The sequence below is a fragment of the Miniopterus natalensis genome, chromosome 2 (assembly GCF_054644295.1).
Source record: "Miniopterus natalensis isolate mMinNat1 chromosome 2, mMinNat1.hap1, whole genome shotgun sequence".
Classification (NCBI taxonomy): Eukaryota; Metazoa; Chordata; class Mammalia; order Chiroptera; family Miniopteridae; genus Miniopterus; species Miniopterus natalensis.
In genome coordinates, this window is record NC_142082.1 from 75661038 (window position 1) to 75685923 (window position 24886).

Here is a 24886-nt window from a genome sequence, read left to right on the forward strand (position 1 = left end):
TAAAAAAAACTTCTAGAGGACTTTAAGGGAGAGATCGACAGCAATACAGTCATAGTAGGGGTCTTTAACACCCCACTGACTTCACTGGATAGGTCTTCCAGACAAAAAAATCAACAAGGAAACAGTAACCCTAAATGACACACTAGATCAGATGGATTTAACTGACATTTACAGAACATTCTACCCCAAAGCTGCAGAATATACATTCTTCTCAAGTGCACAAGGGCCATTCTCAAAGATAGACCACGTTAGGATACAAAACAAGTCTCTATAAGTTCAAGAAGACTGAAATCATATCAAGCATCTTCTCAGACCACAGTGGCATGAAATTAGAAATCAACTACAATAAAAACATTAAACGACATTTAAACACATGGAGGTTGAAAAGCATGTTTTTAAACAATGAATGGGTTACCAAAGAGATCAAGAAAAAAATCAAACTTCCTGGAAACAAATGAAAATGAACACACAACTCCAAATCTATGGGCCTCAATGAAAGCAGTCCTGAGAGGGAAGTTCAGAGCACTACAAGCCTACCTCAAAAAACAACAAAAACTTCTAATAGACTCTCTAACCTTACAACTTAAAAACTTAGAAAGAGAGCAAGAAAAGCCCAGAGTAAGTAGAAGGAAAGAAATAATAAAGGTAAGAGCAGAAATAAATGACATAGAGACTAAAAAAACAATACAAAAGATCAATGAAACCAAGAGCTGGTTCTTTGAAAAGATTAACAAGATTGATGAACCTTTAGCCAGACTCATCAAGAAACAAAGAGAGAGGACCCAAATAAACAAAATCAGAAGTGAAAGAGGTGAAGTAACAACTGATCCAACAGAAATACAAAGGATTGTAAGAAAATACCATGAACAACTATATGCCAACAAGCTGGACAACCTGTACGAAATGGACAAACTCCTAGGAAAAAAACAACCTTCTAAAATTCAGTCAGGAAGTCAGAAACAGGGAATAGGCTGATAACTCTGAGAAGGAAATAATCTTTTCTGTCAAAGGGATTAGAATAGGCCAAACTGAATAAATGCCCACCTTAGCGTCCTCCATTTTACTGTAGCAGCCCCCCATTTGTATTCAAAGTATGTGTGGGCAATTGTCCATCCCAAAAGTCCGCTCCACGTGAGCATTTTCCAAATTAGGCTACTGGTTTAGATTGTGAAGCCTCACCCTAACCAATTGGGCATGGTGCAGTGGCAGTCGCGTTAGGGATAAACGCTGAATGGACTCCCTGTTTAGTGTGCTTGCTTGCCTGATTTAGGTAGCTCTGCACCCTTCTGCAGAAGTAAAGTTTGCCCATCGAGTTACTTTCGATTCCTTGTGTCTTTATTTGAGGCACGGTAAAAACCTATTCCCAACATAAGATGATGTTTTGATTACTGTCACTTTATAGTATAATCTAAAGTCAGGGAGTAATGATTCCTCAGCTTTTTCTTTTTTCTCAGGATTGCTCTGGCTATTCAGGATCTTCTGTGGTTCCACACAAATCTGATGATTTTTTTGTTCTATTTCTTTAAAAAATGCCATTGGGATTTTGATGGCAATTGCATTAAATCTGTATATTGCTTTGGGTAATATGTTGATTCTTCCAATCTATGAACATAGAATATTTTTCCATTTCTTTGTGTCTTATTCAATTTATTTTAATAATGTCTTATAGTTTCCAGTGTATAGGTCCTTCACATCCTTTGTTAAGTTTATTCCTAGGTATTTTATTATTTTTGTTGCAATTGCAAAAGGAACTGTTGTTTTTTTTCATTTACTTTTCTAAAATTTCTTTGTTATACATAGAAATGGAATGGATTTTTGTACATTGATTTTGTATCCTGCAAATTTACTGTATTTTCTATTGTTTCTAATAGGTTTTTTTGATGGAGTCTTTAGGGTTTTATATATAAAGAATCTCATGTCTTCTGCAAAAGGTGGCAATTTTACTTCTTTCTTCCCAATTTAGTTGCTTTTAATTTCTTTCTGTTGCCTGATTGCTCTGGCTAGGACTTCTAGTAAGTACTATGTTGAATCGGTTCCTCAAAAAATTAAGAATAGAGTTACCATGTGACCCAGCAATCCCTCTCCTGGGAGCTACCTGAAAATTTGAAAACATTTTATTCATAAAGATATATGTACCTCTATGTTCACTGCAGCATTATTCATGGTGGCTAAGACATGGAAACAACTGAAGTGTCCTTCAATAGATGATTGGATAAAGAAGATGTGGTAGATATATCCAATGGTATAATACTCAACCATAAGAAAAGATGAAATATTGCCTTTTGCAACAACATGGATGGATCTTGAGAATATCATACTAAGCAAAATAAGTCAGATGGAAAAAGCCAAGGACCATATGATTTTACTCATGTAGAATATAAAACTGAAAACAACACATGAACAATTAAGACAAAAACTCATAGACAGATAACAGTATGGTGGTTACCAGAGGGAAAATGGGGGGAGGATGGAGGTAGTAAAGGTAAAAGGATCAAAATATGGTGGCCCTAGCTGCTTTGGCTCAGTGGTTAGTGTCAGTCCTCAGACCGAAAGGTCCTGGGTTGGATTCCAGACAAAAGCATGTACCTCAGTTGCAGGTTCAGTCCCAGCCCTGGTCAGGGCTCATGTGGGAAGCAACCAATCAATGTGTCTCTTTCATATCAATGTTTTTCTCTCTCCCCCCTCACTCCCTCTGAAAAGCAATGGAAAAAATATCCTTAAGTGAAGATTAAAACAAATATATATATACACACTGTATATGGTGATGGAAGGAGTTTTGACTTTGGGTGGTAAATACAGAATGCAGCATACAGATTATGTATTATAGAACTGTACCCTTGAAACTTATACAATTTTATTAACCAATATCACCCCAATAAATATAATTTAAAAAAGAAATATAAAGATCTAAAGAAAGGATTTTGCTGTGGCCTAAATAATCATGGTGATAGAGATTTGGAAGACTGAACTCATGCATGGTAAAAACCTTTACTGTGATTCCAAAAGAGAACCCATCATATCTCAAATGAGGCTAATGCTATATACTTTTAACAACTATTCTAAACTCAAACCTACTTTAAAGGAAACCATGTACCTACCCTTTGAGGAGCATGAACAGGATATGAGGATGAGCACTAATGAACTCCACAGTAGGACATCGAGTGCCTATCTGTCTTCTCAGGATGTTGTTAAATATCTGGGTCACATCTTTTTTGCCCTGTTAAAGAAACAACCAACCATTATATTGTACACTTGAAATGGGTGAACTGTATGACATGTGAATTATATCTCAAAGACTGTTTACATATACACACACACAAATAGCACTGTCCTTCATAATGTGAAACCATTCATTTATTTTTAAAAAAAAAAGTTTTTATTGATTTCAGAGAGAGGAAGGGAGAGAGAGAGGGAAACATCAATGATGAGAGAGAGTCACTGATCTGCTGTCTGCTCCCCACTGGGGATCAAGCCCCCAACATGGTGATGTGCCCTGACCAGGAGGTGAACCGTGACCTCCTGGTTCATAGGTTGATGCTCAACCACTGAGCGATGCCAGCTGGGCCATTAATTTACTCTTTAGTCAGCTGTGCTTTCAAGTATTCAACACAGAGCCTATAAAATAGATATAGTACCTTTCCATAGGAGTTACACTGGGAAATTTGGACAATTAGAAGTCTATTTCTCACAGCAATAAAGTGCACAGAAGAACATAAAATAGTGAATATGACATAAATGAATTCTTTATTTTTTTTAACCTTTTAGCATTATATAAGAAAATTACAATTAATACTTTTCAACCTTCACAAATCAGGGAAAATAAATGAAAAATATTTTAGCAAATGTAAGATGCAATCAAATTGTTTTTCCTTAGATATACTTCTTGGTAATTGTTTCCTCCCACTTTATCCCCTCCCCTCTCACCTTACTGCATTAAAAAGAAACAGAATGTGAGCTTTCTATTAGGTGGACATATTTGACTGAGGTGATTGTAAGATTTCATATCTAACCTAGATGATGGAAGGGACCATTCAGTCCTAGTAACTAGTCTGAGCCAGAGAAACTAGAGCCAATTTTGGATAGGGCTTCTTAGCGTCCTCACACGTATAAGACTTCTGTTCTCACACACCCTACAACTTGAGGCTACCCTGCTTCTTCTATTGAAACTCCTACTGAACTGGAGTTTTTTATATGGAAAATAGGACAATAGTGACATTCCACTCTCAATCACTATGGCCCTGATTCTGGCCTTCTTCTCTTAAATGAATTAATAAAGAGTGTCTTCCAGTTACACCCTCTGCTTCAAAGATTCCTTCACAATGCAGAATGAGCTAACTAGAAATACAAGTCTGACCATACCATTCTCTTTAGCTCTTTTGCTCAGAAAAACATTCAACAGCTTCTATGACCTGGTCCTTGCCTACCTCTTGCCTCTCTCACTTTCCAATTCCTACTTCAAGTTCTACTAATACCAAATTGCTGTACTACATATAATTATACATAACCTTTCATGCTTCTATACCTTGTTTATGCTCTTCTATTTGTCCTCAATACTTTTCCTTCCTTTATTTTTCTAGCTAATTCTTATTCATCCTTTAAAATTCAGTTCAGGAGTATTTGCCTCTAGGATAACTGCCCCTCTCGATATTACAACATCGTTGCCTACATCAAGCATTACCTCTTCTTCCCCCACTACCCACATCTCCACCTTTACCACTGTCATGTCATAGCAGCAAACATTTATTAAGTGCTTACTCTGTGCCAGGCACTCCTTGTAACAACTTCATAATATACATATTATAAATAAGGAAATTAAGGACTGGTGAGGTTACCTTAGCCAGATGGGATATGGGAGAGTCAGGACTTCATTATCCCAAGCTGGTGGAATTCAGGTTCTGGGCTCTTAGCCATCATACCACACTGACTCCTCTTGCCCTTTTATAGCCACAACTCATCTCTCTTACTCCTATCACTACCCCATCCATGACCTCTAGCAACCACTAATCTGTTTTCCATTTCTATAATTTTGTCATTTCAAGAATGGTAGGTAAATGGAACCATACAATGTGTAACCTTTTGGATTTGGCTTTTTTTGCTCAGCACAAGTCTTCAAGATTCAACTTGGGTTGCAGGTTCAATCCCAGCTGGTCTGGGTGCACGCAGGAGGCAACCCATCAGTGTGTCTCTCTCACATCAATGTTTCTCTCTCTCTCCCCCTCCCTCCCACTCTCTCTAAAAAGCAATGGAAAAAATATCCTCTGGTGAGGATTAACCAAAAAAAAATTAAAAAGTTGAACCCTCACGCAGTACCTAGGAAAGCGTGCATTCAAATCTCTTCCACAGAGAAACTGGGCCTACTTCTTCTGCACTGAGCCTAGGTGTATAGCCATGAGTAGTGTTCCTATGTCCATTTAAAAAGTGCTTCCTTCTTTACTATAGTTCTATAAGACTCATGAATGCAAGCTCCATTATCTACCAAGGCTAGCTTATATGGGGGATTATCCCTCGAGCAGCAGCCATAAAACTTGGGGCACTAGATGTGTGTACGAGCTCTTTCCAGGGAGATACTGGCAACTTGGTTTTCTTATTGGAGCAAGATGAAAGAAGAATCAGGGGAAGTACCCACTACCTCTTTTGGGCTCTTGGGAGAATCACATCCAGCAACTAGATGCACAGATAGGTAATTTGAGTGCCTATCTCTCAGTTGGCAGGCAGTCTGAAAAGTTGGGAGACTATATGTGTGGTCTAAACCCTTTCCTTCTTAGGGAGAACCTGGGAGTTGAGGGTTCCCTCCCAATTGTATGGTGCCAGGGGTGAGGTTTATGGTGAGAGTATGTCTCAGCATTTCCTACTCATTTTGATGTAGATATTTTCTCAGTCACCCAACAAGTAGGAGTCATTCAGCTAGTGGTTGGACTTTTCTCAGAGGGAATTCCTCCATACGTAACTGTGCATTCTGAGCATCCACAGGAGTAAGGAAATTCAGGAGTCTCCTAAATTGCCATCTTGGCTCAGAGGCCCAAGAATTTCTTTAAAAATTACATTTGTTGGGGTAACACTGGTTAGTAACATTATATAAATTTTAGGTGTACAACATTATAATACAAAATCTGTACCCTCTACTGTGGCGCACCACATGAAGTCTAGTCTCCTTGTGTAACTCCCTTTACCCTCTCCATCCTCCCCTAGCCCCTTCCCCTCTGATAACCACCATTCTGTTGTTTGTATCTATGAGTTTAGGTTTTATTGTTTGTTCAGTTGTTGCTTTTCATTTATATTCCACATATGAGTAAAATCATACGGTTCTTGTCCTTTTCTATCTGATTTATTTCACTTTCAGCATAACAATCTCAAGATCCATCCATATTGTCCCAATGGTAACATTTCACCTTTTTTATGGCTGAGTAGTATTCCATCCTCTTTATCCAAAAATCAGTAGAAGAACACCTAGGATGTTTCCTTGTCTCAGCTATTATAAATAAGGCTGTAATGAACACAGGGGTACATATGTCTTTTTAAACAGGTGTTTTCAAATTTTTTGAGTAAAGCTTTTGTATGGCAAAAGAAATTATCAACAAAACAAAAAGGCAGCCAACTGAGTGGGAGAAGATATTTGCAAATGATACCTCTGATAAAGGGCTAATATCCAAAATATATAAAGAATTCACAGCTCAATAACAAAAAACAAGCAAACAATCCAAAAAAAAATGAGCAGAATATCTAAACAGACACTTATCCGAGGAAAATGTACAGATGGTCAACAGACATATGAAAAGATGCTCAACATCGCTAGTTATAAGGGAAATGCAAATCAAAATCACAATGAGATTCTACCTTACACCTGTTAGAATAACTATTATCAATAAGACAAAAAAATAAAAAGTATTGAAAAGGATGTGGAGAAAAGGGAACCCTCATACACTGCTGGTGGGAAATGTAAATTGACCTAGTAATTTTTTAAATGGTAAAATTTAATGCTTTTAATCTTACATTGTTCGTGAGAATATAGAGCAATCTAATAATACCTGACTGATATCCTAGAATCCTACAATGGGAAATCTAGCTTTAGAAAATAATCCTAAATAACAATCTTAAGTATAGCAAAAAAGTGTCAGGCACAAAGATCTTTATCATAGTGATGATAATAAAGAGTTAGAAGCAAGCAATAAATGCAGAATTAGGCATGCTTAAATAAATTATAGTATATCTGACTTGGAGAAATAAAGAGGAACATCAAAATGTTGACAATGATTAAATATAACAAATACCTATGACTATTCATTGCTTTTACATCATTTCATGGAGAAAATAAAGAGAGGGGTGGAGTAACTAACTTGTGCAAGATGAGGGCCCCTGAATTTGGCATGGCAGAGTATCTCTTTGACAATCACACGCTGGGAGACAGTGATGAGAGGTAGCCTTAGGCTGGCTTCCCACAGCCACGGGGGTGATGTCCCTGGTCACCAAAGCAGTACGTGCATGTTGGAGTTACCTTTACCTTTTCTGTAAGTTGTACAAATCATCCACTTACGTTCTTTCATTTGTACCATTCCTTCAAATAAAGTAATTTGGTACTCCCCCACCCCAAAAAAAGAGAGGGAAGAAAAGAGAGGAGAGAGTAAAGAAGAAAGGAAGGAAAGGGAGCCAGGAAGGAAGGAAGAAGGATTTAAAGGAAGAAGAGACAGGTACATGAGAAAGCAAATTATATCTTCTTTTATGAAAAAGCACTATATAAAATCTAAATTTTAATAGAAAAATTAGGAGATGTCTTCAATTTAAAAGGATACCTTAGAATCAGTTGCTCTCAATAATTTTAAAATACTAAAATAAATGTTCATACTACAAGAATTTCATTTATACAAATGTTAAAGAATATTTTTACTGTATAAAAGAGATATATCTGTAAGTATAAATAAAATAAGTCATCTGCTTTGTTCAAACCTTTTTAGACTCCACAGTAATACTGTAGAATACCAATCTTTGAAATGTCATGAGCGTGTTTTTCATACTTCCCAGTAAAGTGCCACAAGAACATTTCCATAGCATTCCAGTGAACAGTAGAAATGACGCTCCACAGAACTCTATCCAACTTTTACACAGAGGAAAACATTCTTCTAGTTCATTAGCAAATATGTGCAAAGTCAAAGAAAACTCCTGTGGCTAACAAAAACAAGTTCTGCTACAAGGAAGAGCTTCTCCAAACAGATTAAAGGACCAGAATGGAAAGCATTAGAGAAAATTTAAACAGGTACAGATGATGAATGATAGTCTCTACCTTAAATGCAACCGTTGTAGACACCCACCAATCACACTATATATAACTGGAATAAAACCTTAACTATTTCAAAACCAGTTTTCTGCAACCTTCAGGCTGCCAGATCTCAAGCTCTGGATCTAGAAGTGGCCAGAAAAATGAAAAAAACAAAACAAAAAAACAACCCCACAAAAAAACCCAGAAAACCAAAACTTTGAAAACATCTTTGATGACAATGCAGTAACATCTATAAATAAACAAAGTTGCCTGAAATTAGCCAGTAATTCTAAGATTACATATAATGTAACTAAGTACATATCAAAGCTGAAGAAGCACTTGTGTTAGCTGGCAAATTCAAAAAAGGTCAGCTGTGACAGGAGATGCTCAATGCTTGCTGAATGAATGATATATATTTAAGTATCAACTGGAATCAAATAAAAAAAGATAAAAAGAGGGAAGAAAAAAGTGCTGAATAGCAGTCATAGCGATTAAAAGTAACTACTGATAAAGAGCATCCCTCACTGATTGATAACAGAAGGGAGAAAAGGCAAATGAGAGAGTAAAAGAGGCCAGGGATTAGGGAAAAAACACCCACTTTAAAATTGTTGCCATGGGCATGTATACAGAATATACAGAGAATTCTCAAAATTCAATAACCAAATAAAAGGAAGATAAGAGATCTGAATAGGCACTGTACAAAAGAAGAGAGATTGTGGCAAGAAAACATTTGAAAAGATGTTCTACATAAGTTGCTACAGGAATAAAAATTAAAGCCACAATGAGATACCACTAACACTTATTAGAATGGCTAAAATTAAAAAACCAAAGCCAAAACAAACAAAAAAATCTGACACTACCCAACAATCCTACTCCTAGGTATTTATCCAAGTGAAATAAAAGCCTACATTCACATTTAAAAATGCATGTACATGGTTACGAGTTTATTTATAATTGCTAGAAACTGAAAGTTCCCCAAATATCCTTCAACTGGGGAATGGATAAGTGATCTGTCGCACATCCATGTAATGGAATACTACTCAGCAATAAAGAGTAACAAACACATGATACATGGGAACAGGTCAAATGCATTATACTAAGTGAAAGAAGACAGACTCAAAAGGCTACATTTCATATAATTCCATTTACACATTTGCAAAGGCAAAAATACAGCAACAGAAGACAGGTCACTGGTTGCCGGAGGCTGGAGCAGGTGAAGAAGCTGATCACAGAGGGGCATTGGAGAATTTGTGGAGAAATGGAATTGTGCACTAAAAAGAGAGAATGTTACTGTTTGTAAATTATACCTTAATTTTAAAAAATGAATCATAACTGTAGGGACTGAAGTCTCTATTCTGCTCCTATGTCTGTTGGCTTGAGGGAGGGGAGTGCAGAGAGTCGAGGTGGGTAGGGCAAATGTTTGTGCTGAATTTCAGCATCAAAATTAGATAGAGCAGTCTGCGAGGGTCAAGAGTGGTGTTCACTGCATGAATTAGCAAGGACTCTTGGAGGAGACTACAATTCAAACTAAACTAATTCATAGATACCGGGAAAGTTTCAGAGAACCCAAGTACAGGCTAGCTCAGAATTAGTTGCTCTCAAAAAATTTTAAGTTTAAATAAACGTATTACATGAATTCTATGAGGGAGCCCATGCCCCACCCTCATCTCTCTACCTGTCTTTTTCATTCTTCACTCTGTCTTTTCTGCACTCTGGCTTCTCTACTTCTTTAGTTTACATGGTAGGACACCTGGCCATTGATGGAGAAACTATAACATCTTTACCTCCTGGTTAGAGACAGGGTGCTGTGAGTCAGTTCCAATTCCAGAATCCTGCAGGAACCCTTTGGCCCTACTTTTGTCTAGTGTCCACTGCTAGGCCAGTCAGCTGTGTGTTGGGCAGGGTGCATGTTGCACAAAATGGTTGCTCCCACTGCAACCACGTGGATGGGAAAAGAGGAAACTTTTCCCAGAAAGCAGAGGGGCTAGGCAGACAAAATATTTTGTACCTTATTCATGGCCTGGGCAGTCTTATCCCTAGGGTAGGTACCTTCCTTAAAAACTATGGTAAGGTCAACCTACAATGGTCATTGTCTTAATTTTTATAGGGGGGCATACAAACTATTAACAGGCTATGATTCTGTTTAAGGACCTGATGCTTCTAACATTTATATTCATTAGTTTTAAAAGGATAATAGGGTAATAACATAAAATTCTATTTAATGTGATATAGTATTTTCCCACCTGAGATTGTAAATTCTTTAACTTAATTTGTCTAATGACAGGGTGCAAAATATATAAACAACAAAACAGAATCGAGACCAAATAGAATCAATGCCCTACACACATAGTAAGCATTTCAAATTGTTAAATGCATGAAGTATAGTTAAATCTTAAGAGTTTATGATTTCTCATCTTTACAGTAATAAAACCAAAGGTTGAGGAACCACTTTAATCAGGGCCAGGCAACAGAAAAGGATTGTTAGGGGATGGAAATTTTCAAAAACTTAAGACCATAAAAAGGCTTATTAAAAAGCTGATCCTGGAGTTCTTATTTTGCCTATTTTTTTTTTTTTTTTTTTTTTGAGCAAGAAACAATCACAAGAAATTAAATTATGACAGTAGAAAGTTTTCTTCTTCTTTGAGCTGTTTCCTAATTCAATCTGAACAGTTGACTTTGTATCCACCTTAGCTTTGCAAGGCACTTCTGCCTTTAAAATGAATGCATCAACTCTTACATGTAGTAAATTTCCATCCTTTGATCTCTTATCATATTGTGTTTCAAAACATCAAAGAATTTAAAGCTGTGTCTTGAACAGTGCCCAAACACTGTTCTGAGTTTGATCCTGAGCCCATAAAATCAGAAGCCTTGAAATCTCAGCCACAACTTTTTTTTTTTTTTTTTTTAAAAACCTCATTAACAATATGCTGAAGTGGTTCTTTTTAGTCGGCTATTTTAAGGCTTAGATAAAAATGTATGGCAAATCCCTACTCCTGTGTCCTCTCAATCCCTGTTCCTTGTCTTGCGCCCCTGCAACTAGTTACCCAAATTTAGAAAACCGCCCCTTCTCCTTTACTCAACATACACTTAATAGTTCGTTTATCAAAGGTTTAAGGGTAACAAAGGGTAATTATAGCACAGGGCAGAAACAACTTCAAATTGAATCCTACATACTGAAATACAATGAACAAAATTAACTGACAAACAAAATAGGTCCAGAGGCAGGAAGGCATGGGACAAGTAGAAAGGTCTCAGAGGGGAGAGGGAATGGGAAGAGATAAGCAAAGGAACTTATATACATATATGTATAGCCCATGGACAGACAATACTGTGGTGAAGGCCTGGGGTGGGGCAGGGGCTGGGTGGAGTGGGACAAAGGTGGTGGTGGGGAAATGGTGGGTATTTGTAATACTGTCAACAATTTAAAAAAATTGAATCCTACATATCACTACTATTAAAGGTTCCTCAGCATCCCTGATCATCTTTTTCCTTAAGACCCTTTCCTCTGTCATAGTTGTAGAGCCTTCTCTCTCGCTCCAAGCCCTTCTCCTAAATCTCTTCTATTTCCTATTCCTATCAAACTTAGCCCAAGAAAGGGCATTTCTCAAATTTCTGTTACTTTACTCTGCAAAGGGAATCTAAGCTCTTTTCTTTCAGTCTTTTCTGTCCAAGCATTGCCTAGAGACCTCACCTTTCACAACTAAAAGTCCATCTAGGTGTCTTCTAAACAAAAGTTCGCCGTTTTTCTCTGTCAAGGAATGCTCCATTCTTTTAGGTTAACTAGCAAAAGCTGCAGCCCATTCCTAAAGTAATATTTTTTCTTTCCTGTTATAAAAACAAACTAGAAATTTTATAGTCAAATGACTGTTGTGTTCTTCAAAGAAGCCTCAGGAGAAGTTATTCACTTACTGAAATGATACTGTTATTACTCTTGATTTACCTTCTATACAATTTACTAAGAAAAGTGGCTTATTATTTGTTGTACCTCAGGACATCTTCCTTTGGTTCAATTCCCTTAATTCTGCTTCTGTCTCTCATTTTCATTCCTATATCTATTCATTCAGTCAACCAATGGACATGGCACTAGGTGTGGAAATTACACCTTAATAAAGCTGGAAGAAAAAACCCTGTCTGCTACTATCACAATAACAGATCTTCCTAATGATAGTTTTGATTCATCAGTAAAAATTATTACATATAGTATATTTTTATGGATGGGAGGCAATAATATAATGCATTTTATAAAGAAAATATAAAGTAGTCCACAAAAATAATCTACTAACTCTTTGCATTTGAAGAGTTAATCTTTAGCTACATGTAAAATTCAAATATTCAGGAAGATACTTCTTTCCCCCAAGGATTCTAGAGAGTAGAAGTTTTTTTCACTTGATAACACAGAAGTCAATTTTCAGGCAACTGAATATTTTAACCCCCAAGTAAGTTTGAAATAAACGTCCTCTCTAAATTTATTTATTTTCAGTATAACATGTAAAATAAGGAAAACTTGCATAAGTGTTTCTTATGGTTCCTCTTTTGTTTTCTAACCCTATGCTGAACAAAGTTTTATTTCTACCTCTCCAATTATTGGGCAACACTTTGAACCTAGGCTATTCTGTGGCTGCTCAAGGTTTCACCAGGTCACTGAACCTGACAAGATCTCATCCCTGACTCAGTTTTCAAAACATAACCATTCTAGGTCATATTCCTTCCAGCATCCAACTGCTGTTTGGGCTAATCTCATAAATTAACTCAAGCTAACATTAATAAATGATGATAATAACTTAATACATTGCTACTTTCAGAGAAATTACAAAAAATAGATGTATAGAAATATAAATGTGTATTTTTCCCATTTATGGTAAATGATCAACAAAATTTCAAACTAAATAATAAACAAAACAAACACACCAAAGGTTATAACAGAAATAAGCCAGCTTACATTTAACTTCAGTTTGAGAAAGAGAAAATGAGAACATACTAACTTACATTTGTATATAGTTTGCACATGTATTTAATGTTCTTCATAGCAAAAATATGTATGTTTTATTTACTTTAATATTTAAAAGTTCATATTACTCCTATTTTATAGATAAAAAAATTTAGTTTTGTGCTCGCTTTGGCAGCACATATACTAAAATTGGAACAATACAGAGAAGATTAGCATGGCCCCTGTGCAAGGATGATACGCAAATTCATGAGGTGTTCTGTATTTTTTAAAAATTTAGTCTCAAAGTGGTTATGTTCTATCAAATGGCAGGTCAGGGACTCTAAAGAATTCTAATTGCAAGTCAAGCATTCTCCCACTATGTACAGCTCCTAAAATGTTCATAACAACTGATTTTAAACTAAATAAAAGAAACATGAGAGTATATAAACACAATGAAAAAAACTCCACTTAAATTCAACATATGGCCACTTTTTTTAAAAAAATGGGGATTAAGATGAGGGGGAGAGTGAGCAAGCCTGGCAAGAGGATAAAGTAGGAAAAGAGATTATTGGGCAGAAAAATGTCAAAGACAGAGAAATAGATATGGGAGGAAAAGAAAGAAAAAGACAAGTGTATCTGAAAGGAAGAACAAGCTGAAGCCTGGACCATGTGGGTTCCTCAGTCAGTGCTGGTTCCACCCAACACACCTGGTTCCACATCTCCAGAGCAGTCTCTGCATTCCTCCTCCTTGGCTCCAGTCAGCCAAAAATATTCCCCCATTTAAGCAGTCCAGAGAGCCTGGGACTAGTATTTCCACGGATTCCCCAGAGCCCTGATCTTATCTTGGTCTAATTGCTGTAATTAGTTTTCCTTTCACTTCCTCTGTGACAAAACTAAAAGCAATTTACTTCAGAAATCTCCATTTTCTACTATCTCTGAGAATTAGTGGAGACCCAAGCACTTACCTGACAGTATCCAAAGCCTGGTAGTAGTAACAAAACAACAAACAAATAAAAATCAAGACTTCCACCACTGAAATAGCCAAAGCCCAAAATTGCCTTGCTTATACTTTTTTAAAAAAATGAAATAATCACTGTTCTAAGATATCACAGAGAATAAAATGCCTATATACAGGGTGCCCCCAAAAATGTATATACACTTTAACAGCTGATAGCTCAATTTTGAAAAGGAAATGTATTTTAATAAACACTGCCTTTATAATTATTCAAAGTGGATGTAAACATTTTCTGGGGACACCCTATATATTCACCACTTAGGTTAGTACATTACTGTTTTATTTAGTTAATTTATTATTTAGGTAAATTAGGTATAATTGCTTTCAAAATGAGATAAACACTGTATATTACTAGCACTTAACAAACTTCTTAAAACATTGGTATAATATTTTAATAGGGAAAATATTTTATAATATTTTAATGAGAGAACAGGTTTGGGAGACACTGCATTTGAATCCCAGCTTAAGCTTACTCACTTAGTAACTGAATGATTTGGGGAAAATTACTTAATATCTTTGAATTTTAGGTTCTTTATCTACAAAATGGGGCTAATAATAAAATACCAATGACATAGGGTTTTTAAAAAATTAAGTGCTTAAAATTGTACAATATGTAGGAAACACTCACCAAATCTATTATTATTATTATTGGCCACTAATCTTGCTACCTAGCTGCACAAAACTTAATTATAGAAAAACTTTTTGCTTTATTAAAAAACGGTTAAAGCCCGGCTGGCATGGCTCAGCAGATGAGCACTGAGCTATGATCCAAGAGATCTTGGTTTGACTCCCGGTCAGGGCACGTGCCCGGGTTGTGGGCTTGATCCCCAGTCGGGGATGTGCAGGAGGCAGCTGATCAATGACTCCCTCATCATTGATGTTTCCATTTTTCTCTCTCCCTTCCTCTCTCTGAAATCAATAAAGACATACTTAAAACAAAACAAAATAAAACAAAACAAAACAGTTCAAGTTCCCAGACAAGAAAAACTAAACACCTATTCTTCTCAAACTATTTAAAAAAATTGAAGGGGAGTGAGGGCTCCCAAATCCATTATATGAGGCCATCATTACCCTCATATCAAAACCAGAGAAACACACTAGAAAAAATTATAGACCGATATACCTGATGAACACAGATGAAAAAATCCTCAACAGTCTGGCCAGTTGGAGCGCTGTCCTGTACACAAAAGGTTGAGGGTTTGATGTCCTGTTGGGGAACTTGTGGGAGGCAACCAATTGATGCTTTACTTTCACATTGATGTTTCTTTGTCTTTTCTCTCTCTCTCTCTCTCCTTCCCTTCCTTCCTCCCTTCCTCTCTCTCTCTAAAATCAATAAAAACATGTCCTTGGGTAGGATTAAAAAATAAATAACATAACAACAAATATTAGTAAACTGAATTCAGCAATACATTAAAAAGATCATATAGTATGATCAAGTGGGATTTATTCATGCGATTCGAGACTGATTCAGTATGCGAATCAATTAACATGATACACCACATAAACAAACTGAAGGATAAAAATCGTATGATCATATCAATAGATGCAGAAAAAGCATCTAACAAAATCCAACATCCATTTATGATAAAAAACTCTCAGTATCTGGAAGACAAAGCCAGAGTTCTCTGTAGTGAGAGGGCGGGGGAGGGGTGATGCTTTAATGTCTCTGAGGAAATGTCTCAGAGATGATTAAAACACGTTTAGCCCTGGGCAGTGTTGCTAGATGGTTAGAATGTCGGCCCATGCACTGAAGGGTCGGAGGTTTGATTCCCAGTCAAGGGCACATACATGGGTTGCAGGTTCCATCCCTGGCCCTGCTCAGGGCATATGCGTGAGGCAACCAATCTCTCTCATATCAGTGTCTCCCCTCGTCTTCTCTGTCTCTTTCTCTCTCCCCCTCCCCTCCTCCCTGTCTTCTACTCTCTCTAAAAATCAATGAAAAAATATTCTTGGGTGAGGATTAACGAAACAAAATAAAACAAACAAAAAACAACACACATTTAGATTAACAGTGTTCACAAGTTCCAATTCTACTTCTGCAATTTATTTGCTGAGTACTCTGGAAGCAAAGTAATTCAGCTTTTGCAAATCTCAGTTTCTTCATTAAAAAACGGAAAGGATGGTTACTTATGTAGCTTCTTCCAATTACAAAGTTCTGTTTATCGTGAGCTGCATGTAAAAAGAAAATAAATGATAATGGACTTATCCAAATAGATGCCCTAATAACAGCTGAAACAGACAAATTTCCAGAAAATTGGAACATAACTTCAAATAATGCAGGGAAGCTGCTGAGAAGGTAGAGAAGCAGGAGGACCAGGACTCCTCATCTAGAACATTATGGAGAAATTCACGCAGAATCAACAATAGCTATGAAGCAAAGGGCACAGCCTTTCCTGGGAAATGCTGACCAAATCTCTGAGTGCTACTAAGTTCCATCCCTGACCTTCCAGCCATATACTGAAAAATAATCAATTCAACCATCTGGGTTTTTGATGATAATGATATCTAAATTATAAAACTATTTTAAATACCAAAATTTATGATGTTTAAATTTTACAGATGAAGGGCTGTTGTATTCTTTCTTTTCTAATTTGTCAATAAATCTAAAAAGAAAAAAATCCTCTCAGCAAAGTGGAGATAGAAGAAATATACCTCAACATAAAGGCCATATAAGACAAACCCACAGTTAACATCATATACTCAATGGGGAAAAGCTAAAAGCATTTTCCTTAAGATCAGGAACAAGACAAGAATGTCCACTCTCGCCACTTGTATTGAAGTCCTAGTCAGAGTAAAACAAGAAAACAAAATAGAAGGCATACCAATTGGAAATGAAAAAGTAAAACTGTCATTATTTGCAGATTACATAATACTATATAGAGAGAACCTTAAAGATTCCACCAAAAACTATTAGAACTAATAAATGAATTTAGTAAAGTAGCAGGATACAAAATTGATATTCAAAAATGGGTTGCATTTTTATACACCAATAAAAAGAGAAAGAAAAATTAAGAAAATAATCCCATTTACAATTGCATCAAAAAGAAAAAAATACACAGGAATAAATTAAACCAAGGAGGTAAAAGACCTGTACTCAGAAAACTATAAGACACTGCAGAAAGAAACTGAAGAAGATAAAAATAAATGAAAGGATATACCGTGTTCATGGATAGGAAGAATTAACATTGTTAAAATGTTCATTCTACACAAAGCAATGTAGAGTTTGAATGAAATTCCTATCAAATTACCAATGGAATTTTTCACAGAACTAGAACAAATAATCCTAAAATATATATTGAAGCACAAAAGACCCTGAATACCCAAAAAAATCTTGAGAAAGAAGAACTAAGTTGGAGGTATCACGCTACTGGATATCAAACTATACTACAGCATGGTACTGGCATAAAAACATGGTACTGGCAATGAAACAGAATAGAGAACTCCCCAAAACAACCCATGCCTATATGGTCAATTGATCTATGACAAAGGAGGCAAGAATATACAATGAAGTAAAGACAGTCTCTTTAATAAATGGTGTTGGGGGGGGGGAATGGGGGACATTTGTAATACTATCAACAAAAATTAAATAGATAAACAAACAAACAAATAAATACATAAATGGTGTTGAGAAACTGGACAGACATGTAAAGGAAAGAAACAGGATTACTTTCTTATACTATATACAAGAATAAAATAAAAATGGATTAAAAACTTAAATGTAAGACCTGAAACCATAAAACTCCTAGAAGAAAACATAGGCTACTGCTACTCTTTGACATCACTCTTAGTAGTATTTTTTTGGATCTATCTCCTTGGACAAGGGAAGTAAAAGAAAAAATAAACAGGAGTACATCAAACTAAAGTGTTTTTGCACAGTGAAGGAAAACATCAACAACATGAAAAGACAACCTATTGAATGGAGGAAGATATTTGCCAATGATACATCTGAAAAGGGGTAATATCTAAAATATATAAGGAACTCATATAACTCAACTCCAAAAAAACAATCTGATTAAAAAATGGGTAGAGGACCTGAAGAGCCATTTCTCCAAAGAGGACACACAGATGGCCAAGAGACTAAGAGACATAGGGAAAGATGCTCAGTGTCACTAATCATGAGTGAAATGCAAATTAAAATCATAGTGAGATATCACCTCACACCTGTCAGAATGACTATCATCAATAACTCAACAAACAAGTGTTGGTGAGGATGTGGAGGAAAGAGAGCCCTTGTGCGCTGTTGGTGGGATCGTAAATTGGTATAGCCATTATAGAAAGAAGTTTCCTCAAAAAAATAAAACATAGAACTACCATATGACCCAATAATTCCACTTATGGGTATTTATCTGAAGAAATCCAAAACACTAACTTAAAAAGACATAAGCAAACATATGTTCATTTCAGCATTACTTACAATAGCCAAGATACGAAAGCAACGTAAGTGTCCATCAATAGATGAATGTAAAGAAAAAGTGAAACATATATACAATGGAATATTAATCACATAAAAAAGAATGAAATCTTGCCATATGTGACAACATGGATGGACCTAGGGTATTATGCTAAGTGAAATAAGTAGAAAGACAAATACCAAATTATTTCACTTATATGCGGAATCTAAAAACAAACTAACAAACAAAACAGAAACAAACTCAGATACAGAGAACAAATTCATGGTTGCCAGATGGAAGGGGGGTTGGAGGTGATGGGTGAAAAGGGGAGGGGATTAAGATGTACAAATTGCCAGTTATAAAAACAGTCATGGGAATATAAAGTACAGCATAATGAATATAGTTAATAATATTGTAATAACTCTGTGTGGTGTCAGATGGGCACTAGACTCATCGAGGTGATCACTCCATAAGTTATATAAACGTCTAATTATTATGCTGCACATCTTAATATTGTATGTCAACTGTAATTAAAAATAATTTTTAATTTTTAAAAAGATTAAAGTGATTTTAGAGTTTTAGAAAAAAACTGTTTTAAAATAATAAACAGTAGCTCTGGCTGGTTTTCTCAGTGGTTAGAGCATCGGCTAGCAGACTGAAGGGTTGCAGGCTTGATCCCTGGCTCCGGTTGGGGCGTGTGCAGGAGGCAACCAATCGATGTGTCTCTCTCACATCAATGTTTCTCTCTCTCTGTCTCTTTCCCTCCCTTCCACTCTCTCTAAAAAAATCAATGGAAAAAATATCCTTGAGTGAGGATTTAAAACAAAAACGAACTAATAAAAAAATTAAAGTCAAATATTAATAGTCATATATATTAAAATTGAAAAGCAGAGATATAATGCTCTTACAGATACATTACCTCAAAGTCTATCAGCTGCAGGTCAGCTATCAGTGTCACCAGCAGCCCACTACTGTAGAGTTCTTGTGCTAGCTGAGCCACAGTCTCTGTAGGGGGTTCCTTGTCATTTGTACCACACAGAATTTCTTTCATCGCTTGCAGTGATTTCGACACTTCTTCCGAAGCCTAGTGACCAAAAAATATGCTAAGTCTTAAGTGAATAAAAATTTTCAGGCTATAAACAAATAAACAAACAAAAATCACTTATTAGTGCCTATTTATGATCAAAGAACACTGTATAGTTATAAACAAAAACCTTTTAGTAAGCACTGCTATTTTATTTTAAAAAGCTACTAAAATTTATATTTAAAAAAGATCTCTAGTATTTCTATTTAGTCAGCATAATTGAAAATAATCTTCTCTTAAATCATACTCAGACATAGTCCACTTTGCTAGTAATTAATTCTAAATTTAACTCTTAAAAATTAAATTGACTTCATTTTAAAGACTTATCAGTAGCTAGTAGTCTTTAAATCATTTGCTATGGTTTTTCTGATTTTTTTTGATGGACTAGGTATAAAATCATAAGTTGTCAAAACCCATAAACTTTGTCAATCCACAGAAATTATCTTTTTTGCTATCAATGAAACTTAAAAAAACAAAACCCTCATTAAATTTAAATAATAATATCAAAATCTATAGAGGTAGAAAACAGATTGGTGTGTGTTAGGGCCTGTTGAGAGGAGAATGAGAAATGACTGCTAATGGGGTTTCTTTTGGGGTGAAAAAAATGTCCTGGAATTAGATAATATATTAAACTGGTTTCCAAAAACCAATTTATACTTTATCACTCACAGTGGATCAAAGTTCTTATTGCTTTCCATACTTGTCAACACTTAACACCATCAGACAATTTTGCCAAGGTAGAATATGTATATTATGAATATACTGCAGTTAATTGGACTTTTCCTGATTACTAACGAAGACAATTATCCTTTTATGTTTTTATAATTTTTTCTCTCTTTTGTCATTTAGAATTATTCTTCTTTGAAGATTTTTTTTTTTTTTTTCCTATTTGGACCAATATTTGGCTCAATATTACAAAGCACACTAGGATTAAATTATATTTTTATATTACTTACAAGATGTAGGATGAAAAATACATCTCTACATCCTTACAAGAACACAAGATTGTATCATACACTGAGACAGAAATACGCTATACACTCAAGGGTATTTTTTTTATAGATAAGTTGAATCTTGCCATAAACTAGTCACTGTAGAGAGAAATCAAATATGTAGGATTCAACATCCCTTCAAGGGAATAACTAAAACACTAAAAAGCCCTTCTTATGAGGAAGCTCTGCTTAGTAGGACCTTAAAGCAATGTTAAAATGAGGTTGCATTGCAGTCAAAACTATCAGTCGATCTTTAAATAAAAACTTTTACTCTTCATGCCAGTATAACACTGCACTGGTATAACCCTTAGATTTTTAAGCTATGTAGCCTAGAGGGATCCAGGGTTAGTCAGAGGCTCCAGATAGTGAATCAAGAGCTCAAGACAGCCCTGGACAGGTGACTCAGTTGGTTAGAGCATTGTCCTAATATATCAAGGTTGCAGGTTTGATCCCCAGTCAGGACACACAAAAAAAATAATCAATAAATGCATAAATAAGCAGAAGGTGGGGGTGGGAGTAGGTGTGGGAGAGAGATTAATCAAAGAACTTAGATGCATATATACATGACCTATGGACACAGACAATAACGTGGAGAAGACCTGGGGGAACGGGGGTGGATGCCTGGTGGAGGGTTTCAACTGGGGGGGAAGGGGAACATCTGTAATACTTTCAACAATAAAGAAAAAAGGCCAAAAAAAATTTTTTTTTTAAATGATGGACTAAATAGATAGGGAAATAAATAAATAAAAATAAGTGGAACAACAAATCAGTGTTTTCCTTACTTCCTCTCTCTCTCCCGCCCTTCCTCTCAATCTCTCTAAAGTCAATAAATTTAAAAATAAAAGAAATTTTAATTGGTTAGAGTGCTGTCCTGATATGCTAAGAGTTCAAGACAACAGACTCAACAATTATCAGATGCATAAAACCTGAAATCAATTTAAATGTATTTACAGAGACCCTATGTGTCCTATCACAGATCATATTTTGGGTAAAATTCATTAAAATTTTATGTTGGTTTTTGGTCTTGGAATAACTATATTTTAATAATAATGTTATTGTTTTAGCTCATACCTTGTCTGTCTTTTTGTCTTGCTTTTCCAAAATGGCTAAGTTGTCTTTCAGAATTTTCACAATTTCTGCTGGATTTTTATGTGATTTACTAAACAAAGGCATTTTTTCATCTACAGAAATCTCTTCGTCCAATATGGAATGCTAAAAACAAATAAAAAAACAAAAAATTATGAATTTAATTCTTAACATGATTAAACTGTTAGACTAAAATGACATAAGTTTTCAATTCAGTATTTGAGATATTAAAATCCAACTAAAATGAGTTTTATCAAGTTTTATGCCAAATTTAAACACATACAAAATATTTTTAAAACTTTACCTAAAAGTTTTTCCTCAAAGTTAAAAATATTTATTATAATAGAAACACAAGGATTATGTGAGAATGGGGAAAAAAGTACCTTTAGAGAATAAGCTGATATTTAAAACAATATTGTGACTAAAAAAGTGGTGATAATAGTAGATAAAACATGTAAAACTAAAGTGGGATTAAGATCTGCATACTATGGTAAAGCAATATGTAAAAGCATGCTACTAAACAGTAATCACAAAATTGCCATGTAAAATTATTTAGAATCTGTTCTTTACTCTTCAAATATTCAGCTGACTATACTCATTGATGAAATGAGGAATACCATAGCAGAGGGTGAGGAGAGTGGGGAAAGGAGTGTAAATTCTTGTTTTTGAGAACATCTATTTACAACAGAGCAAAGAAAGCCAAATATGGCTGTCATTGACTTATTTATACTAAAAATGTAAGTATTGGGGGGGAAAAATCTTATAATTGAAGGCTCCAGTTAGTACATACATATTCATTTACTTTAACAGTTATTAGCAAAAATATTTCAAGCATTACAGAAATATGATGTAATAAATAAATCAAAGGCTCCCATAAACCGATGACCCAGAGATAACAACTATCATCAGTTTGGTACATACTACTCCTGAATTTTTTCTATACATATAAAATTAAATATATTTTAAAATAAAATTAGAATAGTACTAAATATAGTATTTGCAACTTTCCCCAACTTTTTATATATTGAATATCATTCTATAAGTGCATGTTTAGATCTATATTTTTATAGCAATACAGCATTTCATTATACAGATATATAATTATTCTTATTATAATTTATTTTACCAATGCCTTATTGATGGACTTTTCAGTTAATTTTTTTCCTAATATTTTTCTTATTAACAATGAACAATATTATATGTAAATGTGTACACAAACATGTTTACCATTTGATAACAGCACTCTTCTAACCAGCTATTCCTGTATCTTAACCTTGGTTCTAGATCCCTCATCCTTGTATATTCCTACTTCCTAAATCTGGTTTCCTAGTATTTGACAGATCTGTGAGTTACCTTGTATCCTTCCAATAAATTCCTTCAGTATTGTTTGTGATAAAAAATTCTAATGGGATACATATGTTATGAAGTATAAATCAACACTGTTGGTATAAATTTTGATGATAAACAAAAGGTTTAAAAAACATTTCATGTTTTCAGTAGGGATGCCTTAACTTCCCAATGTGGGAGGGTAGATATGAGGGGGAACTTGTCCACTTTAAGGGCAAGGATAAGTTTGAAAAGCATGTTAAAGGACCCCAGTCAGCCTCTAAAGCTGATAGTTGACAGAGCACTGAAAGATCAAGCATGTGAAGATCACACTGTGAACTCAGTGGTGGTGTCAGAGGCAAAAAAGAAAGAACACTGGAAGAACATTGTGTTCTGTCCCTTTATAAAACGCAAGAATAAAATGATAAAGATGTATGAGGTTTTTTGTTTTTTTTTAATAAGCAGGCCTAAACATAAATACAGGCAAAGTATATTTAAAAGTTTATGTAATGTAAAGGTGGGGTGGGTGCTGAAACAATCATTAGATGGTTGGGCAGAGCAAGCAATCTGTTGCTTCCTACCTGGGTGATCTTGGGCACAGTGTGATCTAAGGCTCTGTGATCTTACCTGTAAATAGTGATAATAACATCTCCCTCTTAGGACTGTTGTAAGGATTAAAGGTATGCAGAGGAACTTGCAAAGGGCCTGGTAGAAGTGAGGTATTCTATAATGTTTAGTTGCTATTATTACAAAAAGTTCCATGACAGTTAATGAATTCACTACAGAGAACAGTATAGTAACAGATACAATTTTGTCTTTATTAAGCATCCTAGACACATCTAACTTCTTGAGCCACTTACACATTTTTCTTTTTTTAAAAAAAAAATGTTTTTATTGATTTTTTTTGAGAGAGAGAGGAAGAGGGAGGGAGAGATAGAAACATCAATGAGAGAGGCTCATAGGTCAGGTGCCTCCTGCAAGCCTCTTACTGGGGATTGAGCCCACAACCAGGTCATGTGCCCTGACTGGGAATCAAATCGTGACCTTTTGGTTCATGAGTTGACGCTCTACCACTGAGCGACTCCGGCCAGGCCACATTTTTATTTTTTTAAATGTTAATTTTTGAATGTTAAGTATTCAATGTTCAAATATTTAGCATGAAAAATTTTTTAAAAGGCTAAATGCATTTGTGTACTTGTCTTTCTCTATGTAGTTCTACTACACTAAAGAACAGAGAGTCAACCATAGGAATTTCAACTAAATACGTGCTCCCTGACATCAAAACAGACTACAAATTATGATATGGTATCATACATATGATATGACATGATTTTTGTCCATTACCTATTGCTCTGCTCAATTCTCACTGTAACAAGCTAATTCCACCAAAATTACAAAAGTTTTCAGGACATCATGTTAATATAATAGTTAGCCAGCATTTCCTGATTCACTGTATCCTAACTGTTCATTTGCCTGTTGGTTTCTTCACTTATTCATTCCCTTAGTCAACAAAGAATCTGAGTAAGTGCTAAGCACAGGCACCTTGCTAAGTACTAGGGGTAGAAAAACACAATCCCTGCTCTTTGGAGCTTATTATTAAGTGAAAAAGCAAACATTTTAGGGACGATGAGATTATGTAACAATGGGAATTAACATACAATATATATAATGCCTCTAATACAGTTTTCCTTTTTTTGAATTATTTTCATATTTTAAATGTACCTATTTACTATAATAACTATAACATAAAATTAGTTTAACAATGTTTTAAATTTCATAGGATCATTAGTCTTCAATTCTGGGACTCCTACTTT

General features: G+C 35.2%; 1 protein-coding gene and 1 non-coding gene across 6 annotated transcripts in view; one reads left to right on the top strand and one right to left on the bottom strand.

Moving 5' to 3' along the window:
- CAB39L (calcium binding protein 39 like) overlaps positions 1 to 24886 on the bottom strand; it is a 144183-nt gene that overhangs the window by 41289 nt on the left and 78008 nt on the right. For 4 of the 5 annotated variants that reach the window (XM_016205452.2, XM_016205454.2, XM_016205451.2 and 1 more), the window contains 3 exons: positions 21732 to 21872; positions 19504 to 19668; positions 3099 to 3217 (listed from right to left, as the gene is read on the bottom strand). In XM_016205452.2, coding sequence (XP_016060938.1) covers positions 3099 to 3217; positions 19504 to 19668; positions 21732 to 21833 — 386 coding nt within the window. In that variant the 5' untranslated portion in view covers positions 21834 to 21872. The remainder of the gene's footprint in view (positions 1 to 3098; positions 3218 to 19503; positions 19669 to 21731; positions 21873 to 24886) is intronic. The other variant, XM_016205455.2, reaches the window with a different exon arrangement.
- LOC148093712 (U6 spliceosomal RNA) lies at positions 13359 to 13465 on the top strand. The gene has a single exon (XR_015714173.1). It is a non-coding gene; the product is annotated as a U6 spliceosomal RNA (small nuclear RNA).